This window comes from Hydra vulgaris, chromosome 04 (genome assembly GCF_038396675.1).
Source record: "Hydra vulgaris chromosome 04, alternate assembly HydraT2T_AEP".
Lineage (NCBI taxonomy): Eukaryota > Metazoa > Cnidaria > Hydrozoa > Anthoathecata > Hydridae > Hydra > Hydra vulgaris.
The window spans coordinates 49,674,041-49,697,537 of record NC_088923.1 but is presented as its reverse complement, the minus strand read 5'-3'; the positions used below and the strand labels follow the sequence as shown (position 1 = coordinate 49,697,537).

The following is a 23,497-nucleotide window of genomic DNA, read 5'->3' as shown; positions in this document are numbered from 1 at the left end:
TTGGAAACCATTTATCAAATCGATTGCAAAATTAGCATTTGCTAAGGTTGCATCTCTTCATCATGTTTGTCATTTTCTTACTCCAGATTCTATTTATTTTATCTCTATAAATCTCAAATTCGTTTTTGTATGGAATACTGTTGCTATATCTGGAGAGGATCTTTGAGTGATGCTATTTCTTTTTTAGACAAAGTGCAAAAAGGCATTGTAAAGATAGTTGGGCCCGCTCTTACAGCCTACCTTTAACCATTTTCACATCTTTGTAATGTTGCTTCTCTTTCTCTTTACTATAAATACTATAGCGGGTGCTGTTTTAAAGACCAAGCGTCTCTCGTGCCATCTAAAATTCATTCTTATGTTAGTTGTCATTTAAATAAGTCTCTTCCTTTGACTGTGACTGTTCGTAAGTGCACCAAAAATTCTTTTTTGTCTAGTTTTTTTTTTGTTGAACATCAGTTTTTTGAAACTCGCTCCCTTTATCTTTTTTTCCTGATTTGCAATCTTTCAAGTCTGTTAATGATTATCTTGCTTCTTAAACTTCATCTTTTCTCTTCTAGTAACTTCTAACTCTAATAGTGGTTGCTTGCAGTCTTGTTGAAAGTGAGTATTTAAAAAAATATTAATCAATATATTTTCACTTTATCAACTGCATATATGTATGTATATATATATATATATATATATATATATATATATATATATATATATATATATATATATATATATATATATATATATATATATATATATATATATATATTGTTGGAAATACAACTCTTGTCTGTTTAAGAGTGATCAATATCTTTTTTTAAAAAATAGATCAAATTATATTAAAATAATATAAATGAAAAAATACAACTATAATGGAACTTAAAGCTTCATGTTTTCATTTTTTATCTTAAGCTCCACAAAATTTTAACAGATATACAGTTAAAGTTAGTTACAGCTGCATGCCAAATATTTGATCAATTATTAATTCACACAACAAATTTTGCGCAACAAATTCACCGCTCATAATACAAATTGCAGCTGCATTAAGAAAACCACATGCCTGTTAAATAACCAATGTCTATTAAAAAGTGTTGTATATAAAGTCACTTTAGCATCACCTAATCCCAGTGTTACAGAAAGATCTTACATTGGTATTAGTGAAAATGTATTCAAGCTTAGGTTTGCAACCACCTTAAATCTTTTAATGCAACCAGTTATAGAAATGATTCAGAATTTTCTAAAGAATTCTGGAAACATAATGAATAATGATGCAGCTAACATGTCTATAATCAGGTGGAACATAAATAAAAGATGACAATCTTACAAACCATCTACAAAAAAGTATAACCTTTGTATTTATGAAAAGTATTTTATTATGACTTTTCAGGCTTTGGCAGGAAAAGTTTTTGTTGCAAAAGAACTTAACATAATAGTCCAGGTTTTTAGTATTCTTTGGAAATTTGTAAACTTATACAGTAAGAACTGTTAGATAATAAAGACAATTTCTTTTTTGTATAACCACACATTTTGCTTAATTGATTGATAAATTACTTTGTCATTCAATTTTAAATAACTATCGTTATTAAAAATCGCATATCTCATTTATACTCAACAGAAATTATTTTATAGTATAAATTTTTACAAAAACAATTTTTGATCCAATAATTCAACCTGCTACAATAGTAAATGACAAAAAAGACGACATTAATTACGATAGTTTAAGCAGTGAAAGTGAATGAAAACAGCTGAATTGAGTGAAAGTGAAGAAACTGTGTTCGATTTTGAAATTAAAGATATTTTAGGCTAATTTATTTGAAATTAATATTTATAAATAATTTATAACTATATATATTCCTTTTGTATGATAAAAATAAAACTATATGATTTCTTCATATGTTATTTTTGTTTTTATACTTGCGCTATATTTAATACATTTAATTATATACCTGATATATAATACATTTAAATATATTTTACAGCAATAAACCTGATATATAAAATAATACTGCATTTAATACCCTTCTATTGTTTTTATTCATAAAAAAATGTAAAAAAGATTTTTTTTTTAATTTGTTTAACGCTTTTTTTTATACGCCTATATTATATAAGAAGAATATATTTAAGAAATATATATACCAGAATCTTGAAAAATCTATTTGTACTAAGTCTCTTAGAAATTAAAAATTAAATCACCTCAACTTTTAACTTACATATCACATCAACATAACTTATATTTTCTCCTAATTTCCGAAAAGAATATAAAATCAATTACAAGTTCATAAAAGAGTATGATAGTAGATTGAACAGAAACAATAGTAATAATTAAAATTTTAGTCTAAATATTTGTAAAAGAATAGAATAGTTCTATTCTTTTACAATTGTTGGAAAACAATTGTAAAAGAATAGAACTCTTTGGTTCAAGATTTATTTAAAAAAGATTTCAATATAATTGTCACTATATCTTTCTAGCTTAAAGATATCACCTTTAAATTTTTAAAATTTTATTTAATTTACAAAGCACAAGAAAAATGAATCAACTAAAAAAGCGCAATAAAAAATGTTACATTTTGTTCCATTATTTTAATAAGATAATATATTAATACTCAAATCTTTCAAAATTTTGCAATGAATGTAGCACATTCATTGCAAAATTTTTTAAGCAAATGTCAAGATACTTTAATAAAGAAACGTGATGGTTGCGAAGGTTGTTTTTCTGCTACTTTTTGCGTTGCTTGCAAATTATTGGTTTGACTATATCTGGAACAAACTCAACAAAAATCCGATCATACAAATGATGAGACTGGATAATAAAAGAATAAAGTCTGAATAAAAATTGAGAAACAAAACCAAAATAAAAACATAATAACAAAAACTCACTAAGTAGAGCGCACATTAATAACTCTGAGCAAAAGATAAAAACTGCAGTGTAACTTCGAAAAACTTTTATCTCAACTTTTACAAGTACCCAACTAGTCAAAGTTTAATTACCAAAGTTTAAATGATTTGACATCCTCCTACTTGTTAATAAAGCGATTATAGAAATTTTAATATACGATGACATTTACATTCACAAAGAAGAAGAGAATGAATGAACTTTTATAATAGTATTTATAGAGAATGAATAAACTTTTGTAATAGTATAATTAAGATCATTCGTTTTTATAAAACAACTATATGATGTATGACGGTTTTTTATATATTGTTGTTTTACTAGGACGATTGATTATATTTCAACATTTGAATATTGCTTTTTATTTATTATTTAATTAATTACTAAATTATTAAATAAAAATTAAATATAAAAAATTATTTGAAAAAAAAAACGTTAGGTTTTTTTGTGCAAGTTGCAAGTTTCTTTTTATCGCTAAAAAAAACATTTATTATTACAGTTGAAATTTTTACTATACCTGACATGAAGAATCAACAAAATAAAATTTCAGAATAAATAAAAATTTCATTCAAACATAGTAATTTTAATTTTTCAAAAAAGCCCATGCAAGACTATCTAGGCGGCCTGCCCACATAACCGGCTAAGACGGGCTATTTATAGCTCGTGCACTCATTTACTCCTGCCGAAACCTGACTTTTGATAGTGTATCACTACTTAACGAAAAAAGTGAAATGGTTTCCGCTTGTAGGCATTTAGAAAAATTTTTACTATCTCACTTTCATTCCGGCAATAAGCAGATATTGGATTACGTATATTTGACATCAGATGCCATTGCAACGCTAAACTTAAACTTTTTTCAAAAATTAACTCTATGTAGGGTGACGGTTGTAACATTTAGTTTTTACGACTTCTGAACAAAACAACTTTGTCAGACCTAATCCAGCAAACGGCATGGTAAAAAAAAAAAAATCATCTAGTGTGTATATTTAGCACATATTGATATTGTTATATGCTGATTTTCGTAATTTTTACTTAAAGTTTTGCAAGCCTTATGTATTTTTTGTCATGATGGTCGTAATCGTGATGATCGTAACGAAAAATGCAATATTAAAAAACAAATAAAACAATCCAAATGATTTAAGAAAAAAAGTATAAATGATTATTTAAAACCATGTGAATTATGTTTAAAAAATGCACTATAACATTATCAAAGTTCTCAATTATAGTTTTACGATTTTACAATTTTTAATGCTACCCAACAGAACTGTAAATAAACGTCAAAACACATTTTTACAACCTTTACGCCTTGTTATGGTATGATAAAATGATTTTTTTAAAAACTTATTTGCTTAAAATTACTTTTAAATTGTTAAAAAAAGAGTTTTTGAGTTTAGTATATGTTTTCATAACTTTTTGCTCTTTTTTTTCCGCCCTCTTTCTTGCAGAATTGTTCAAACAGATATACATAGGATATACCATTATAGTATATGTATACACGCAAATACATATATATATACAAGTAAACATACATAGACAAGTAAATATATTCACTTACACATATATTCTTATAAGCACACATATATATACACAGAATGCATAAATGCATATAAATGCACACTTACATTTATACAAGCTTATAAATACTCACTTATATTTATAGACACATATAAATATGTGCATATATGAATATGGAGTAAAAAGTATTTCAAGAAATGTTTGAAAGATTTTTATTGAAATTAGGAGAGAGTTCCAGGAGTGAATTGATTGGTATTTAGTAGATTGAATACCATATTTACTTGTTGTTTTTTTTTGAAGGTAGAGCTAGTTTATAAAAAGCTGTCGATCTAAGTTTGTACTTATGAATCTCACTTATAAACTTAAAATACCAATTAAAAGCAATAAACATGCTATTATGAATGATGTCCCATACAAAAACGCAGTTTAACAAGTAGAGTTCATCTAGGTTCAAAATATTTGATAAACTGTACAATAAATCTGGATTAAAACTGCTTTACTGGAAGCGGACTATTTGTAAAGAATACTAATCAAAGTTTGTTAATATTTAAAATAAATTTCACCAAAAATAAAAAACAAAAATTAGTTTCTAAAATGATATTGGCAAATAACATTAAAAAAAAAAAAAAAAAACATTATAGCTATACAAAAGTAAGTAAATTATTACAAATTTATTACAAAAGTAAGTAAATAATTACAAATTTAACTAAACATTATAACTATGCAAAAGTAAATGCGGTAGTGGTGTAGTGGCAAAGCGCTCACTTCATAAGCGAGAGGTTCGGAGTTCAATCCCCACCACATCCCTGGTAGTACCGCGCTCAACCTGTTTTTCCATGCAGCTGCCTTGTTCGTCAAGGTTCCTGTTTCGGAGTTATAGAGTTGAGAGAGGGTTAAAACCATTATTAAGTAGCCTCCTCATCTGTAGTGGCCTTCTCGGGCTTGAGGAGGTGAATAACAAAAAAAAAATACTAAAATAGTTTTTTTAACTTACTATGAAGTAACTCAGTATTTTCAAAATTTGAAATTTAGTTTTTGTTCATAAAAATTAAAAAAAAAATGTTTTTTCCGAAAATTTTTAATTTGAAAATACATTATGTAAAAAAATAAGCAAAAGTTTCTTGCACTGTTACTGTATTTTACAAGTTTTTTTTTAATTTATCATTTTTTAACTTACTATGAAGTAAGTAAAGTAAGTAACAATGTAAAGTAAGTGAAGTAAGTAAGTGAAGTAAGTGAAAATTAATTAATGAAATTATTTGATAAACAATTGAAGAGCTTTTTTTTTTTTAATTTATCATTTTTTAACTTACTATGAAGTAAGTAAAGTAAGTAACTATGTAAAGTAAGTGAAGTAAGTGAAAATTAATTTATGAAATTATTTGATGAACAATTGAAGAGTTTAGAAGACAAAATACTAATAGTAAAATAAAAACAAAAATAATAAATATCAACAAAAACAATAATTTTTTTTGCTATTTTTTTAATTTGTTTTTTTCTTTAAAAATAAAATATTTCTTTAACCTGTTTTGAATATCCTCTTTTCATAACTTTATCTCACCTCTTGATTTCCTTTCGCACAACAACTGTAAAATTAAAAACAAAAAAAATATAAAACAAAAAAACAAAAAAATATTTTGATTGACTTTTATTTAAATGTTAATAATTTTGATGTTTTTATTTTAATTAATTTTGCTTTAATTATTTTTAAATACTTAAAGAAAATTTTTATTATAAAAAATAATTATTTTGTTTAACATTTATATAAAACATTTTTCATCTTATTTTTGCCAATTTTATTTTATTTATTTTAAGGCAGTTTTTTTTGTGCATAAAAACAAACAAAAATTAAATGTTTATTTCACGCTATTCATGTTTAAAGTTTGCTATGTCTTTTTTCTATTTTTTTTTTTTAGTTACAACATATCTAAAATGATTTTAACTAAAAGCTTTTTACACTAAAAAATTTTAATTAAAAGTTTTTGGTACAGGTGGTATGCTTTGATTACTGAACTTTTTTGTGAGTCATTCTCATTTAACATTAGTAGCCTACATGTTACCTTTCTTGAATAAGTTACCTATCTTAAGTTAGTTAAGTTACCTTTCTTCAAGGATTATCATTTTCTGGATATACCCGGAATTTCAGATATTTTCCTCATTTTTAAGTTTTTCTGGATATCCAAAATGTTTTCCATACAGACAAGTTAACGTGTATATTTTTGTAATATATTTGTTTTTTAGGCTTTTTCACTCATCACTCATACAAAAAATTACAAAAAAATTTGAAACAATTCCTTTAAAAGCAAAATTAAGAGTAAAGTTAGGAAAAATATATTCCGGATTTTTAAAATATGACCGTGATGATGTTTCTTGAATAACAAGATTGTTGTGTACTCTCCTATATTACATGAATTCTCTCCAGGCCCTCAGTTAAATGTTTTCTTTTTTACATTTTTGAGTAAGGATATTTTTTATGATAATAAACGAAAAAATAAATTCTGGGAGTATTTTACAAGGTCTTTATAGCATGTTTCTGTAAGAAATTTCATCCGAATTGATTTTTTTAATAGTATATATTTCTCAAGAAAGTTTATTCTGTAAATAATAAAAATATATTTTGTTTACAAGTTTATAGAGTGAAAAGTTTGGTTCTGAATTGTTTTGACATTGATGAAAATAATTCTTCAAAAAATTATGTAAATTTAAAAATAAAAACACAAAAATGTGGTAAAAAAATTATAAGAAATAATTTAGGATGGAATATAAATAAAAAAAAACATTAAAAAATTGTTCAGAAATAGTCTTAAGAAGGTTTAAAAAATAGTATACAGCAAATATATCCATTAGTGGATCTTTTTCAACAAGTAAAGAGGATAACAGTAAAGTGTGTGATAGAAATAATGTTATTGTTACATCCTTATTAAACATGTCCTCAAGCATAGTATGATTTTTTGTGTGTAGTAAGTGTATTAAACTTATTTTTTGTGTCTAGTGTCACTTATTAGTTACAAAACTAGTTCAAGTTAAAAAACTTACAGCTGAAAAGGAAAATACAAACTAAGAAACTTTGTTTTTCTTGATAATTCTGCTGACATGAAAGTGAGAGAAGTTCAAAAAGTAGTTCTTTAAGTTATGTTATCCATACTCTTCTGATTTGTACAACTAATAAGTTTTTCAAACACCAAAAAAGTGTAAATGATCTTTTAGCTAAGGCCATAGAAATCATCTCACATTATATACAAATGAGTCATAACATCTCAAATTGTTTCATTTATAATTTTAATGGTAACAAACCTGACCTCCAGAAATAAACTTCAGAAATTGCAGGTGGAATAGAAACTATAATAGTTTTAGAAATGTTAAAATAAGCAATAAAGCATTTTAAGATTTATTATTCAAGGCTATTTCTACAGTTTCTAAGATTTAAAGTTATGTAACATCAGATGTAGAGAAAATAAAATCAAACAAAAAATTTCAATTCAAGAACAATGAACTAAATAAAACTGGATTTTTTTTTTAATTATTCACCTCCCCAAGGCCAAAAGGGTCACTACAGTCAAGGAGGCTATTTTTTGTGGTTACAACCCTCTCTCAACTCTATAACTCCAAAACACGAACCTTGACGAACAAGGCCGCTGCACGGGGAAACAAGTTGAGCGCGGTACTATCAGGGACATGGTGGAGATCGAACTCAGATTTTCTCACTTATGAGGCAAGTGCTCTACCACTACACCACTACCATGTTAAATTTAAAGATTTAAAGATATCTCTTCCATAACTGACGGCTTGACTTGAACTTTAAATAAGTATTGAGCAATTCATCTTACTCGAATTAAAAGAGTTAGTTGTGACTCCAATTAAAAGATGTAGTTGTGATTTGTTCTTGAAATATAATTTGAATTTTTATTGTGCTGTAAAGTTACAATTAATAAAAAAGGGAATCTGTTTCACATATCTGTTTCACATCTCTGTTTCACATTTTTAACTCGAATCTGAAATGAACTTATTTTTATGGTTTTATGATCTGCGTCAAAAAAGGAATTTTGAACCAGATCAGACAATCATAAAAATCCATTTCAGATTTAGAGTTACCTTTAATATTTAGCAAAATATTTTTAGGTGCTCTATCTTAATAATGAATAGATTCATCGTTGATTTTAAAACCATTTTTTTGTTATACTTTGCAATGTCTTAAATTTATATTTATTATTAACAGTTATAGTTCATTTGAAATACTTCTTAAAACATTTAAAGTGAATTTTTTATTTATTTTATTTTTTTAATTTATAAAACTCATATAGTTTAAAACCACCTATCTTGTAATTGCTGTTTGATGATAACATAAATTAAAAAAGTGATTTTTTTCATACATATGTGTTAACTTCCTAATTTTTAAATTCTTCATATAGTTTAAAACCACAAATGATTGAGTTATTTACTCTAAATAATTTAGAGTCATAGACTCTAACCACAAATGATTGATTCTCTAAATTATTGAGTGGTACAAAAATCATAAAATTAAACTAAGAAATTTGAGTCCTTAGTTAAAAAGAGACCTGAAAAAGTTAAAAACTGTTTTAGCAAAAATATGGTTCAATAAGTTTGTTGGTTACAAATATGCAAACTCCACCCCTGAACCCATCCCCTCCCTAAAAAAAGGAAGAAAAAAGCTAAAATAAATGCTTGGGTTTATATATTGTGTTCAAATATTATTTTATTTTTTTATACAAAACGTAAAAATTAAGATAAAAAGGAATTGCAAAACAATTAAAACAATTTGCAAAATAACTTTTTTTGAATAATACCAAATTTGTTTACATTTTTAGAAATGTTTTTATATAATATATACAAGTAACATTTTACAGAATAGAAACTTATTATATTTTATGTTTCTTTTGATTTTAATAATTTTAAGTATTATTGTTTTTTTATTTTAGGTAATGTAATTGATTTGATGAATGAAAATATGAGTGCAGGCTTTTCTGAAAAGATGATACTTAAAATGTTTTGTGACACGTGTGAAGTTTTAGCATTACTTCATGATCATGATCCACCAATAATACATCGAGATATTAAGGTACATTATGTTAGCTATCTATATATGTACATGTTATTATATATATTGTATATGTTAGCTATGTATATATGCATATATATACATATATATATATATATATATATATATATATATATATATATATATATATATATATATATATATATGTGTATATAGATATACATATATATATATATATGTGTGTATATATATATACATATATATCATATATATATACATATGAGCACTGCTGAAAAGCATTTAACTAGGAAGTTTACAGCTCCTCCTTACCAATGTCACTTAGCTTGCCGAAGCTGGCATTGAACCTGAAACCAATTTGTTCTGAGCTAGAACACTAACCACTGTGCTGTTTTATGTTACAATTTTTACAAAAAAGATATTGTATTTCTTCAATATAAATATATATCCTTGAAATTTTACTTAAAATCTTATTGAGCTGTATTTTTTTTTAAACATCTTCGCTTCCAATAATGTTGCAAGCAACCACTATTAGAGTTACTGAAAGATAAAAGTTAAAGTTTATTAAGCAAGATAACAATTAACTGATGACTTAAAAGATGCAAATTATAATAATCAGGAAAACAAGATGAAGGGAGTGAAATCCAAAGAACTGATTTTAGAGGAAAAAAACTAGGCAAAAAAGAATTTTTTGAGCATTTAGGGACAGTCGCAGTAAAAGGAACAGATTTAATTGAATGACTAGTAACACGAGAATGAATTTTAGTGGCACAAGGGACACTAGCTCTCTAGAGCAGTGCATATTATAGTATTTATAGAAAAAAAGAAAAAGAAACAACATTATGGCGATGTGAAGTTTGGCTCAAACACCTGGTCTAAAAGAGAAAGGGTATCATTTGAAGATCTGCTTTAGATATGACAACAGTATTCCATACATATATACATATATTTATATAGATAAAGAATAGAATCCGGAGTAAGAAAATGGCAAGCACAATAAAGAGATGCAGCCTTAGCTAATTTTGTAATGGATTTGATATTTTGGTTTCCTAGAAAAGTTGGAAGTAAGAGTTAATCCTAAAAGACAAAGGGTAGATGACTTATTATATATCATTCCATATAGGAAAATCTGGACTGTTGCAGTAAGGATTAGCTGAAAAAAATTGAGTTTTATCTGAGTTAAAGTTCACCAACCGTTGAGATCCCAATGCTGTAGCAGAAATGAGATCTTTTTCAAGCTCAAATGCACCCTCCAAGAGATCAGAGAGTGTATGCTTCTTGTCAAGGCACGAGTAAATGGTAGTATTGTCAGCAATGCACCTTAGATGTGAGAATGTCTCGCAGATTGTTAATGTAAATAAAAAAAAGAAAAAGGCCAAGCATAGAACCTTAAGAAAGTTACAGGAAATGAAGAAGAGTGCCCTCCATCGAGGACTTTTATACTATGATTGGTAAGGAAGAATCAGAGAGTGTATGCTTCTTGTCAAGGCACAAATAAATGGTAGTATCAGCAGCAAACAATGCCATCTTAGATGTATTCACCTTTTGAAAGTATAGATGACAGCTTCTGAGAACACTTCTGCAAGACTATAAAATATATTTGGTCCACTAGCTGTATAAGAGTCTAAGCAAAAAATCACTTTAATTGAAGCACAGAAGCAAATCAAAGAATCTTGATGCGAATTGAGTGATACAAATGTCAAGCAATGGAATAACCTGTTTGTCGGCTATATCAGGTAGGATGTGATTAGTGGAATCAAGAGGTGAGATTGAAAATTAATGAGATTGAAAAACATGGAGAAGAATGAGGCTTGACATTGAGAGTGATTAAAAGATTCATGCCAGCCTGAATCTAAGATGTTACATAAGAAGCACATTTGTCAGCAGAAAAGATTTATACCCAAGGGCCATCACAAAGAAAATCATGCAAAGAGTCCCAGTTGTAAGAGGTATAAGGGGATTCGATGGTGAAGAAGAATGAGATAATAGTTTTAGAAAGATCAAAATGTGATCATAAGTACCTAATGGTCAATGTGGAGAAACTGAGCACTGGCTAGGTCAGAAACAAGACATAAGTTGAGTTGATAAGGTAAATGGTTCAGATTGTCTAGAAAGCGAGTTGGAAAGTTGACTATTTGTGTTAAAGATTGAAAAAAGTGAAAGATGAGGGCCTTAACACCTGCAGAGTCTCTGACACTAAAGCCAAGCCATTCAGTGTGTTGAGCATTAAAGTCACCAACAACAACAGTATTGACTAAAGGATAAAGAGAAAGGGCTTGATCAGAAATAACATTGAAAAGAGTGCAGTCTTGAGATAAAGGAGAGCGATATAGAACAAAGAGAAAGTTGATATAGCGAAGTGGTGCAAAACAAAAGCACATAAAAGAATAGTTTGTGGATTCAAACCTAATTAGTAAGTAACATTAGTAAGAATTTTGTCTCCCAACAAAATTCTTACTAATGTAAATGCCCAGACCAAGCATCTGACTATTGGAGTTTTTACGATTTAAAGTAAAATAACTATCAACATTAAGATCACAAGATATACTACTGAATTCAAATTAGTCTCACAAAGAGCAAGTCTGCAAGAGATAAGATCAACAGAAGAAAAGTTACTTTGAAGTGTTTTGAAGTAATTAGTAAATAAGAAAACCTGGTAATGATGGTTTTTTGTGTTTTATAGTTTTTGGAACTTTAGTCATTTTTGGATTTGTTTAAAAACTTGACTCAAAGCACAGATAATACTCAGTACACTATTTAATAGTCCAAGCAATTGGACTATTAAATATACAAATTAAATAAACAAATAGGCTGTTTAGTTTTTCTAGGTAAATTGAATTAAATTATAAATTACAAATCATATAGCTCAAGATATTTATCACTTGGACAGCATATACATTGTGTAGTTATTCTAGGTAAATAAATTAAGTTATAATTTACAAATCATATAACTCTAGTATTTATCAATGCAAGTTTCCAATAAGTTCAAACTTTCACTTTTGATGTTAAAATCAGTTTGTTCCACTGCACATGTGCATGGTAGAATGATGAGATCATTGAGAGAGGTTAAGAATTGACAGTGAAGATTGCAGTTTTTAATAATTTCTTAAAAATATTACCATCTAGTTCTATACATATATATATATATATATATATATATATATATATATATATATATATATATATATATATATATATATATATATATATATATATATATATATATATATATATATATATATATATATATATATATATATAAATTAGTAAAAAACACTTATCTAACTTTTTTCTTCAACTTGAAGTTTCACAATTGCTGGATCATCAGGAAGAGTTAAAATTATTTAAAAATATATATTTTAAATAATTTGTTACTTTGAATTAAGTTTTTTCACTCAAGTATTTTAATTCTTGTTTCATAACTTTGTTTTTAAATCTCCATCTCCGTATAGTATAAATATATTATAAATATGAAAACAAATAATTGTCAGATTTTTTTAAATTATTTTTATTTTTGAATTAGGTTTATTTTCTCGCTTATTATCTTTAAATATTTATTTGGTTTAAAATATTCTTAAAATTAATTTTTTCAATATTCTTAAAATTAGTTTTATAAATTGATTTCATTTCGGATTAAATTTTAGGTTGAGAATATTTTGATAAAAGAAAATGGAGAATTTGTACTTTGTGATTTTGGTAGTGCTACAATGGGCACAATGAACACAAATAAAGATAGTATTAGAGCAATTGAAGATGATATTATGAAGTAATTTTTACTAGAAGAATTTTTTTATATTTTATATAGATTAAAGTTTACAAAGCACAAGTGAAAAAAGGCAAGTTAAAAAAAAAGTTAATAAAAAAAAAGATCAATAAAAAAAACTGTCAAAGCAACAAGTTTTTTTATCGTTTTTTTTAATAAGAAACTTAATTACTTAAATTTTTTTTAAAAACTTTTTAAGGGTAAACTTAAAAAAAATTTTTTAAACTTTTTTCAAACAAATTTTAAACATATTTTTTAAGTTTTAAAACAAAAAGTAATTTGTAATATTTTTTTCAACATTGTTTTTGTTTTAATAAAAAATTGGCAAATCTTTTTATTGTTTGTTTGCTAAATAAAAGCTTTAACTTTTGAAGCCAAACTTTTTTCAAACTTTTTAACTAATACCTGCTTAAAAATGTTAAATAAGTGAAAATAAATAGTAGTCTTTATAGCAAAAAGACCTAAAAAAATTTAAATATTTTCCCTAATTTTTAAGTAGAGTTATCCCTAATTTTTTGAAAGAAATAGTATCTGCTCCAAATGCTTCATATATATACCCAGTTTCAAAAAAAGTCTGTTGGATATATCAAAAAGTAACTTTAAAAAAAATGATAATTCACTTCAAACAAAGCTTCGAGCAAAAAAAATACTAGATAACTAAAAGTTTTTAAAGCATGAATAGACAGACACAGTAAAAGGACTTTGCTGAATGACAAGTCAAGGAAGAACGAGTTGATGAAACTAAAGATGATAGCTCTAACCTTTTGCTTCTTTAAGCATTGACCATTGTAGTATTTTGCAAAGGATTGTATATATGGTTTCCATGAGAGGTCAGTAGTGAAAAATATTTTAAAAAGGCGTATTGAAAAGGACTCAATGAAAGGGTTGCCATTTGTTAATATAAAAATGTCAACAGTGTTGCGATAGTTGTTTGCAATAAATAAATGTGTCTTGTTGTAATTAAACTTCACAAGCCACTGCAAGCCCTGAGCTGTTACAGAAACGGTAGAAAAGACTCAACTTGATATTTCTGTCTTGACAAAAAAGACTTTTTGTCAAGACAGAAATATAAAGTTGAGTCATCACCAAATTAAGTCACTTTAGATGTGAGGTTGTCAGGAAAGTCATTAATGTAGATAAAAGGCAAAACAAGATCAAGGATTGAACCTTGAGGTACTCCAGAAGTTACTGTATATGAAGAATAATGTTGGCCTTCAAGGATGACTTTATGAAAGTAGTTGCAAAAAAATGATTTAATAATCTCATCAATATTTTACAAATACCATATGAAGCAAGCATATGGAGAAGACCAGCATGTAATCCGAGTTAGAGGGATCAGACAGTCTTAAGTTTCAGTTGGCCTGCATGTTTTAAAAAATTGATTTTTTCTGATATTTAAGTTAAGCATTTTTTCATAAAAGTTGCGCAAATGGACAAAAAAGTTTTGTTGCAATTTAAAACAAAACACTTTTAGTTTTTTGGCAAGCGCCAAAGTTTTTGCGGGCGTGTGGGCAAGCTCGAAAGCGTTGGCTAAACAGAGAAGACTGGTCAGAGTGTTTTCCAGATTTTTTAAAAATTGGAATCACAGATGTCATAACATGACAGATGCGGCCTTGACAATTCACATCAAAAGTACTTACACTGACACCAACAATGCACAGTAAGCCACTGTTAATGCTCTGATATTTTGTAGCTGGTGATGGAATCAGTCTTTCTGAGAGCTAAATCAGAGTTTATGAAAATTTACTACTAGCAGGCTTTAGACCCTGAATCATTTTATAAATAAATTATTATTTTAGTTTTTATTGAAAATAAAATAAAAATTTTTTAAACTAAAAAATGAAAAAAAAGAATCACCATTTTTTGGTTATAAGTTTTTAAATTTTTATATAAGATTAAGATTATTTTTTTAAATTTTCACTTCATATTCAAGATTCATACTTATTTTTGACATGCTTATAAAAAACTTTTTTTTTGTTGATAATATTAAGTACCCCTTTAAAATATTTTTTTTATTAGCAGAAAATTTTTAAATCTTGTGTTATTATATAAAATTCTTTTAGTGGGTGGGAGCAGACTTTACAACTTTTTTTTTAAAAGTTGTAGTTTGTAATCAATAATCTATTTCACGAGTTTAGCGCTGTTGTTGCCAAATTTGCAAAATAATATTATAACACATAACCCAGTGAATTATTTATTTTTACAGTTAAAATTTTCAAAGTTGTTTAAAGTTTAAACTATAAAATGTCAACTGAAGTGAAAAAACAATGGAACAAAAATAAAAAAAATAATACCATTGAAATTTAAAGTTTGAAATTTAAATTATTTTGTGAAAAGTACCCATAAATTAGTTTGTTTTGATGGAATAATAAAAACAAGAATATTAAACGGACGAATTATGGCAACAGAAGATAATATAATGACTATAATCTATAATGTACTTGTGGCCATAAAAAAGAGAAGAAAAAAAACATAAAAAATTGGTGAACATTGCAGTAATATAACATTAGCCTCTGTCAAGAATTTTATAAGCAAGTTTGATAGATATACTGAAAACTCAAGGAAACCTGTGCATAAAGAAATTGCAGTTTGTCCTATTACAGTTAATGACTTTAATCAAAGAGGACATGTTGATCTTGTGATTTTCTATGTTGAAGAAAGCATCTAAAGTTGCCATAGAAACTATATGTTTTTCTAGACTTTGGGGCTCAAATATTTTACAATTAGATAATTGAAGAGAATTTACAAGTTTAGTTATTCAAGAATTTGGTTTGTTGTAAAAAAATTTACTATTAGGTAATGGCAGACCACAATATCCGCAATGTTTCAGTTAGGTTCAGTTGATCGAAGCAACTCAGCTTTTAAAAAAGCTTTAATTGCATGGATGAGAGGCAATAAATTTTTGTTTTGGATTATGCATTGTTCAATGGAGAATGAATACTACTAATCACAAAGCTAATAAAATAAATCCATATAGCACTGTGTTTGGTCAAAAATATAGAATGATATTCATAGGTGTGTCTACGGGTCTTGCCTGTCATGCACAGGCATGACCTGCGAAATTTGGTCTAGCTTACATTATAAATTGCTATAGTGATCTCTATATAATAATATGCTACTTAATAGTGTTAGTAGTAATGCTGTTAGTGACCCTTCCTTTTTTTTTTGACCTTTTGAGAGTTAAATGCGTGAAAAAATCACCGAACAGAACTTTAATTATAAAAATGGATGAGAAAAAAAGACTTTAGATATACAAAGTCTTTTTTATTATTTAGTTACCCAAGTATAACCTAAGTATTACCTAAAGTATAATCAGGGGGAGTAGAAACCTACTCCCCCTGAATATGCCACTGTTGTGCACGACCTATGAGTAAGGTTTGGACACGCCTATGATGATGTTATCTTCATTAATTCCTTAGGAATTTTTAATAAAAATTAACAATGGAGTCTTAAAGAACAAACTTATAAATCTAAAAAAAAATCACGACATGCCAGTATTTAATGTTAGTAATGAAGATGCTGTTCTACAGATTAAATAGCTTGTGAAAAAAATATATTGTAAGATTGTGGCATACCAGTATTTGATGTTACTAGTGTAGATGCTATTTCACCATTATATGATATACTACAAAATATGAATAAAGAACTAACTGTTATAAAAATAATTTTGAAAGTCTTGGAAGTGAGATAAATTTTTGTGGCGTAATAGTATTCAATCCATCAAATATTATCAGTTAATATTCTCAAAGATATTATCAGATGATGTTCTCAAAGAAGAAAAGACTTTGTGAGGGTTAGTACAATTAGCTTCGTTAGTGGTCAATGATTTTTAAAATGTGTATGTCTTACTGGCTGTATCAACAAACAATATTGATGTTTAAAAAGCAGTTTGAGGTAGAACTGAGGTAGAAGTTGCAAAAAATGCTTCTTTTTAAAATGTATGTTATATAAAATATATTATATAAAATTGAAACAGTTACTTTTATGAAGAAGACCTTGATAAAAACAGCATTTTAACAAATACATTATTTTTTTATTTTTTCATTTGCTGCATAAGAAAAAAATGTTCAGTGTTGTTAAATTTTTATATAAAGATTGGTATTCTAAAAGTTAATTTAAAAAAAAGAAACCATAGTAATAAATCCCTTAATTACTCAGAAAAGCAGAATAATATATATATATATATATATATATATATATATATATATATATATATATATATATATATATATATATATATATATATATATATATAGTAAATATATACGACGCTTAGTTAAAGCACATATTTATTTTAAATTTGTAAGTTAAAGCTACAATCATTTACTAAAGTTCTGGCGCTTTTTCGTTAACAAAATAAATAACGTTATTAAGTAGTACTTATTTCTTCGCGTTGATATGACAAGGTTCTAACTGAAAATTTTTATATTGGGAGAATTTAGAAGAAAAAAAATGTTTTTTTTTAATCTTAATTAAAATTATTTATAAATAAACGGCAAATGCCATCGCTCCCAATGATGTTGAACTTCGATTCATCACTGAACAGGACAGTTTGCCATTTCTGCACATTTCAGTCATCATGAGATGTAGCAAACAGGAGTCTTATCTTCTGGTTTTTTAGTGAAATCAGCGGTTTCTTTGCAGGGCGTCGAGAAAACAATCCGGCTTCAACAGCACGTTGTCTGATTGTTCGGTCCGATACAGGCAGCTCTAATTGCTTTTGTATCTCGACTGATGATATCCAGGGATCCTTCTTGACGGATCTGACGATCATAGAATCCTCTCTAGAAGTGGTGGAACGCGGTCTTCCACCTTTGTTATCTGCTGCCAACTTCCCTGTAGAACGATATTTGGAACATAGTCTTGATACGGTCCATTTTTTTCTTAGTTCCAATCCAAGACTGTCGGGAGCCATTTTTGCACTTGAAGTCATAGAAATAATAAAAATAAATAATCACGCTTCTCAAGGCTTACCGTGTTACATTTACCTTGTGATGATACAATAATGCTTTGTGGAACACAACGTCTTGGTTGGATGTAGACTGTATTGATGTAATGAAACACTTGTTGTATTTCACTTCTTGTATTGATGTTCTTCGATAAAACACTTTGATAAAACTCACTTCGATAAACTGTCTTGATAATACTGACTGATTGACTTCCATATACTAACTGAATTACATGTCAATTTACATGTCTCTTATATAGTAAAATGAACCTGTGTGAACCTGTTCTGGAAGATTCTAGATGCTTTTTTTTCGATGCTTCTGGAAGCTTCTGGATGCGTCTGGATGCTTCTGAATGTTTCTGGATACTTCTGGATGCTACTGGATGCTTCCAGATGTTTCTTCTGGAAACTTCTGGAAGCTTCTGCATGCTTTTGGAAACTTCTGGATACTTCCTTTAATTATTAAAAAACTTCCGTGACGTTGACACGGACCAGACTTAAGAAAATGAAACAAACCAAAAAAGTTGCACTTGTTTTGTCCGCTTCAAAATGGCACTTGTCAACAAAATTCTGCCTGTGTGCTGTCACCTGTCAGCTGATTGCTCATGTCATGGCATGCTATGACTCCAGACTCCTGAACTGTTTGCTGTGGTAGTATAGTTCGTTTCGTTTTTAAGACATGTAAAATTAGGAACACTTTTTAGCATTGTTCGATGTTGGTTGCAAATGTTTTGTCCAATACTGTATATATATATATATATATATATATATACATACATACATACATACATACATACATACATACATACATACATTCATACATACATACATACATACATACATACACATCTGTGTACATATATTTATCTACACCATTTTTTTTTCTTTTATTTAGATACACAACAGTGTCATATCGCTCACCAGAGATGATTGACTTATATTCAGGTCATGTGATTGATACTAAATCTGATATTTGGGTAAAATGAGTTTTTTTTTATTAAATAAAAAAATTTGATTACTAATTATATTATTAATTTAAGTTATTAGTTGTATTTATTAATTATTATTTTGTTAGTGTTGAATGAAGAATAAGAATAAACTTTTTACTATTAAAATGTAACCATTTTTTTTATTTTACTATTAAAATGTAACCAATTATCATCTAGGCCTTAGGTTGTCTTTTATTCAAATTTTGCTTTTTTGTTCCTCCTTTTGGTGAAAGCACATTAGCTATTCAAAGTGGTAATTTCTCTTTCCCTGAAAACTCAAAGTACTCCAAAGAGCTTCATAATCTGATATGTAAGTCACCTATTCTGTAATTCTGTAATATGTTAATGTTTTATTGGTCGTTATATGGTCATGGTCAATGTTTATTGGCTGAATTTGATGTTTCCAACAATTTATGTCATATTAACATGACACTTATGATATATTGGTATAAGTTTCATATTGCTGAAGCAAAGAGAAGTTTAATTTTTCCATTTTTTTACAGCTTCTATTCTAATTCCTGATCCTGTTAAAAGACCAAACATACATCAAGTAATTAAAATGGCCTTCAAGCTTGCAGGATGTTTAAATCCACCAAACCTTAGTAAAGTAAGATTTTCATGATACATTAACAGATTGCTGTTGTATCAGTTTTTATGTAACATTTTTTTGTGTTTAATTCTTATATCTCTCAGATTTTTCCATAATATGGATTTGATTATTATTTTTAGACTATTATAAAAGATACTTCTGTTTCTACAAGTTTAACTGAAAAGAAAAGGTTTGAATTTTTTTTTATGTCTATTTCTTTTTTTCCATTTATTATGCTAGGACATTTTAGTTTAGTAAGTAAGGCTTCCTGAACTCTATGGTACCTCTCAGAGTTTGATTCCATCAGCAGCTGTAAAGTATCAGTGTATTAACAGTGTCATGTTGACATGGATGGTTTGCTTGTTAGGGACTTTAGTGTGCGTGTTTGATTAGCTCTTTGAGTAGCAATTTTTAATGCTTTATAAGTTTTATCAGTTAGAGACTTATGTTTTATAAGTCAGCCTCGTTCTACCCCTTGGTTTTCTCCTTATTGCTTAACTGCTACTTCTAATTTTAATTATTTCTTTAATCTTTTTCACAAGAACATTTCGAAAACAAACATCTTATTATCATTACAAAAATACTTAAAAGGTCTCAGATGCTCAGCTCCATTCTCAGATTACTAAATCTATTAAATCAAATTTCATCTCAGAAGTTTGATCCTAGAGGTTTGGTTCTAAAGTTGCCTTATTTAAAAAAATACTACCATATTTGCTACTTTCATTCTTGTTTCATTGAATTATTATCACTTTTTTCATCAAGCTATCATCTTTTGTTTCATCAAGCTATCGTCTTTTGTTTCATCAAGCTGTCATCACTTTTTTCGTTAAGCAATCATCACTTGTTTCATTGAGTTATCATCACTTGTTTCATCTTTAAAGTGTGTGGAGAGTGGAGAGTTTGTTATTTTAGATACATTATAGGCAAGATTGCTCTTAGTATGTAATTAGTATCTTAGTATTTATGTTTCCTTTTCATAAGTAAGCTAGGTATTTATAAGTTGTTGTTTATTGGTTTTACCAAGTTTAAAATAAATCAGTAAAATTTGGACATCAAAAATAAAATACTCTTATAAATGGTTCTTGTCGTAAATATCACATTTAAATGATTACTTATGAATTTATTGCAATATTTTTTTTATTTGTTTCTGTATCCTCTGGGTCTTTTTGATTTGTACAAAAGGTCCTCAAAGTTAATTTTCTATAAATGTATAAGATATTAATGTTTGTAATCTGTTTTTAGAAAATCTTCTGTTCCTTCACAGCCCAAAAATCTCAATACTGCTGTTGCTTCAAGAGATCGTCCCGTTGCTACTTCATTAGCTCCACGACAGCGTCCTAAAGGTAATAGCTCAGTAATTGAGGCTGAAGGAAGTGACGGAGCAATGCCATACAAAAATTCACACATTGAGAACGTAAAAAAAAGTTCCAACTTGCGTCGAAGTCATAGCTTGAAGGAAACTACTAATCAGACGTCTTTACTAAATAATCAAAATAACTCTAGTTCATTTCAAAATGACATGACTCCTCAAAATCCAGTTATGAATATCAATTCTTATCACCACGTTCCGAAACAAGATTTACTTTTGCAGCAAAGAGATTTATATCTTCAACAGCAGTTTATGCAACACCAGCATATCCAGTATTTACAACATCAAGAGTATCTTCGTCAGCAGCAACAACATTATGATTATTTCCAACAGCAACATGATTTCCAAAAGCAAAGAGAAATGTTCTTGTATCAGCAAGAGCTAGAAATGCGAGCTATACAACAACAGAATATTTTAAGACAACGACAAGAGGAGTATGCTCGTTTACAGAATCTACATGATAGCGAACAACAATACAATCAGACCAAGTTGAATGAAGCAAACATAAGTTCATCAACGCCATTTAGTGATGATTTTAGTCGTACACCATCCGATTCTCAGAATCCATTTTCGCAAGACATCGCGTATGGAGTTTCTATAATGGACAAAAAGAATACTCACAATCGTTCCAAATCTGAAATTATATCAAAGCCTGTATCAGAAAAAGATAAAGTCATAAATAGTGAATCTAAAGTTTCTAACCCGTTTTCAGATAATATGGATGTAGGTGTGTTATTGGAGATAGATGACGATGAGCATTTTATACGTTTGCAAAAAGAATTTTTAGAATTAGGAATTGGCGATAATACTGCTGCTGCGAACAATATGCATGGTTTAGCTGACGAACCAAATCAATCATTGCTAGCGACCAAAAAATACCACTACGAGCGAACATCTTCTTGTAGCAGTAGCAACAGTGAAGTTAGATCATCTAGCGAATCTTCTGATGGTGAAGAAACCAAATACACTAATTTAAATCAGCTTGAAGATAATATTGATGCTGACGCTACCAGTGTGAATAAATGCAATAAAATAGGTTTTTCAGAATCGAGAAGTAATACAAGTTCTGGTCATACCCAGCAAATGAAACGCAATGTTCAAGATAAAGATGTTTTTGATTCAGCGCCTTTCCTAATATCAGACACATCAAAAGTCAATCGTAATGTTCGAAGTAAGGATAATTTAGACAAAATTACCTCAAATAATAATTTAAACACTTCGCAAACTGTTTTTTCTGATTCTCAAGGATTTACTGATCAATTCACTTCAAAAACTCGTTCAAACCAATCATCTGATTTATTTGGTATGGCTCCCATAGACAAAATAAAAACAACTAAAAGCAATAATGATATTTTTGCAGATAATCCTTTTTACATGGCTTCTTCTGCGAAATTTAAAGATGAAGATAATAAAAATGCTGAAACTAGCAGAATAAATCAGGTTGCGGATGACAATAGAAAGCCTCCTATCAAAATAAGCGATGACCCATTTGGATGCGCCCCATTCGTCAAAAGTAAAACTAATCGTATGGATTCAAATGTTCAAACTAAGATATCGAATAGAAATCGACAGATACCTGGTGCATACAATTAATTGAATGGATAATGTGGATATAAGTAGTGCGCAATAATTATATAGTTGGTTGCGCAATTATATGGAATGAATTGCATAATCTAATTTATTTTTTTAAATAATTTTCACTTTTTCCACTTTTACTACATGGATTTTTTTTTGAATATTTGGAAAATTAAGTTCACGTTTTTTTGAAAAATAAAGCAAACATTCAGATACGTTTGATCATTTCAAATTTCATCAATCGTTAAATTGAGGCGTTCGGTCAGCGAATTGTAAAAAAGTGTAAATTACAGAATGTAAATTATTCATGAGTTTTCTTGTTCTTTTGCAAGGTTTTTTTTAAATGTATTTTTATAAATTTGTGGTATTCTGGGAATTTTTGCATAGTAAGCTTGTTACTTTAAAGTCCGTAATTTCAAACTTTTATAGATTAATTGTATATATAGATAGTATTTGTTGTTGTTGTTTTTTATCTTATTCATTCATACTATTTTTAATGAACTGTATAATCTCTAGTTAACAACTAGACTTAGGACTTGCTTTTAGAATAACAAAAATCTTGTTTTGACCAGTGGCGAACTGGCCCACCGAAATGCTGGAAAATTTCCCGTTTGAAAGCTAATAACATTTTTTCCTCAACAATCGTTTTTCTCCAGGCTCTTTAAAAAATTTGCGGAGTATTAGATTTTGAAGAGATTCTAAACTGACTTAAATTATATGAACAACATTTGCCATAAGCCAAAACTTTTAGATTTTTAAATCGTAGACTAACACTAATGCTTGCGTGTCGACACCGCGTAAAAGTCGAAGTTAAACTTTTAAGTCACTTTTTC

General features: G+C 27.8%; 1 protein-coding gene across 2 annotated transcripts in view; it reads left to right on the top strand.

Moving 5' to 3' along the window:
- Nucleotides 1-23,116, top strand: part of LOC100208452 (BMP-2-inducible protein kinase) — a 43,628-nt gene extending 20,512 nt beyond the window's left edge. For both annotated transcript variants that reach the window (XM_065796554.1, XM_065796555.1), the window contains exons 5-11: nt 9,334-9,473; nt 13,076-13,197; nt 19,038-19,119; nt 19,309-19,441; nt 19,635-19,738; nt 19,861-19,910; nt 20,963-23,116. In XM_065796554.1, coding sequence (XP_065652626.1) covers nt 9,334-9,473; nt 13,076-13,197; nt 19,038-19,119; nt 19,309-19,441; nt 19,635-19,738; nt 19,861-19,910; nt 20,963-22,682 — 2,351 coding nt within the window. In that variant the 3' untranslated portion in view covers nt 22,683-23,116. The remainder of the gene's footprint in view (nt 1-9,333; nt 9,474-13,075; nt 13,198-19,037; nt 19,120-19,308; nt 19,442-19,634; nt 19,739-19,860; nt 19,911-20,962) is intronic.
- The last annotated feature ends 381 nt before the right edge of the window (nt 23,117-23,497 follow it).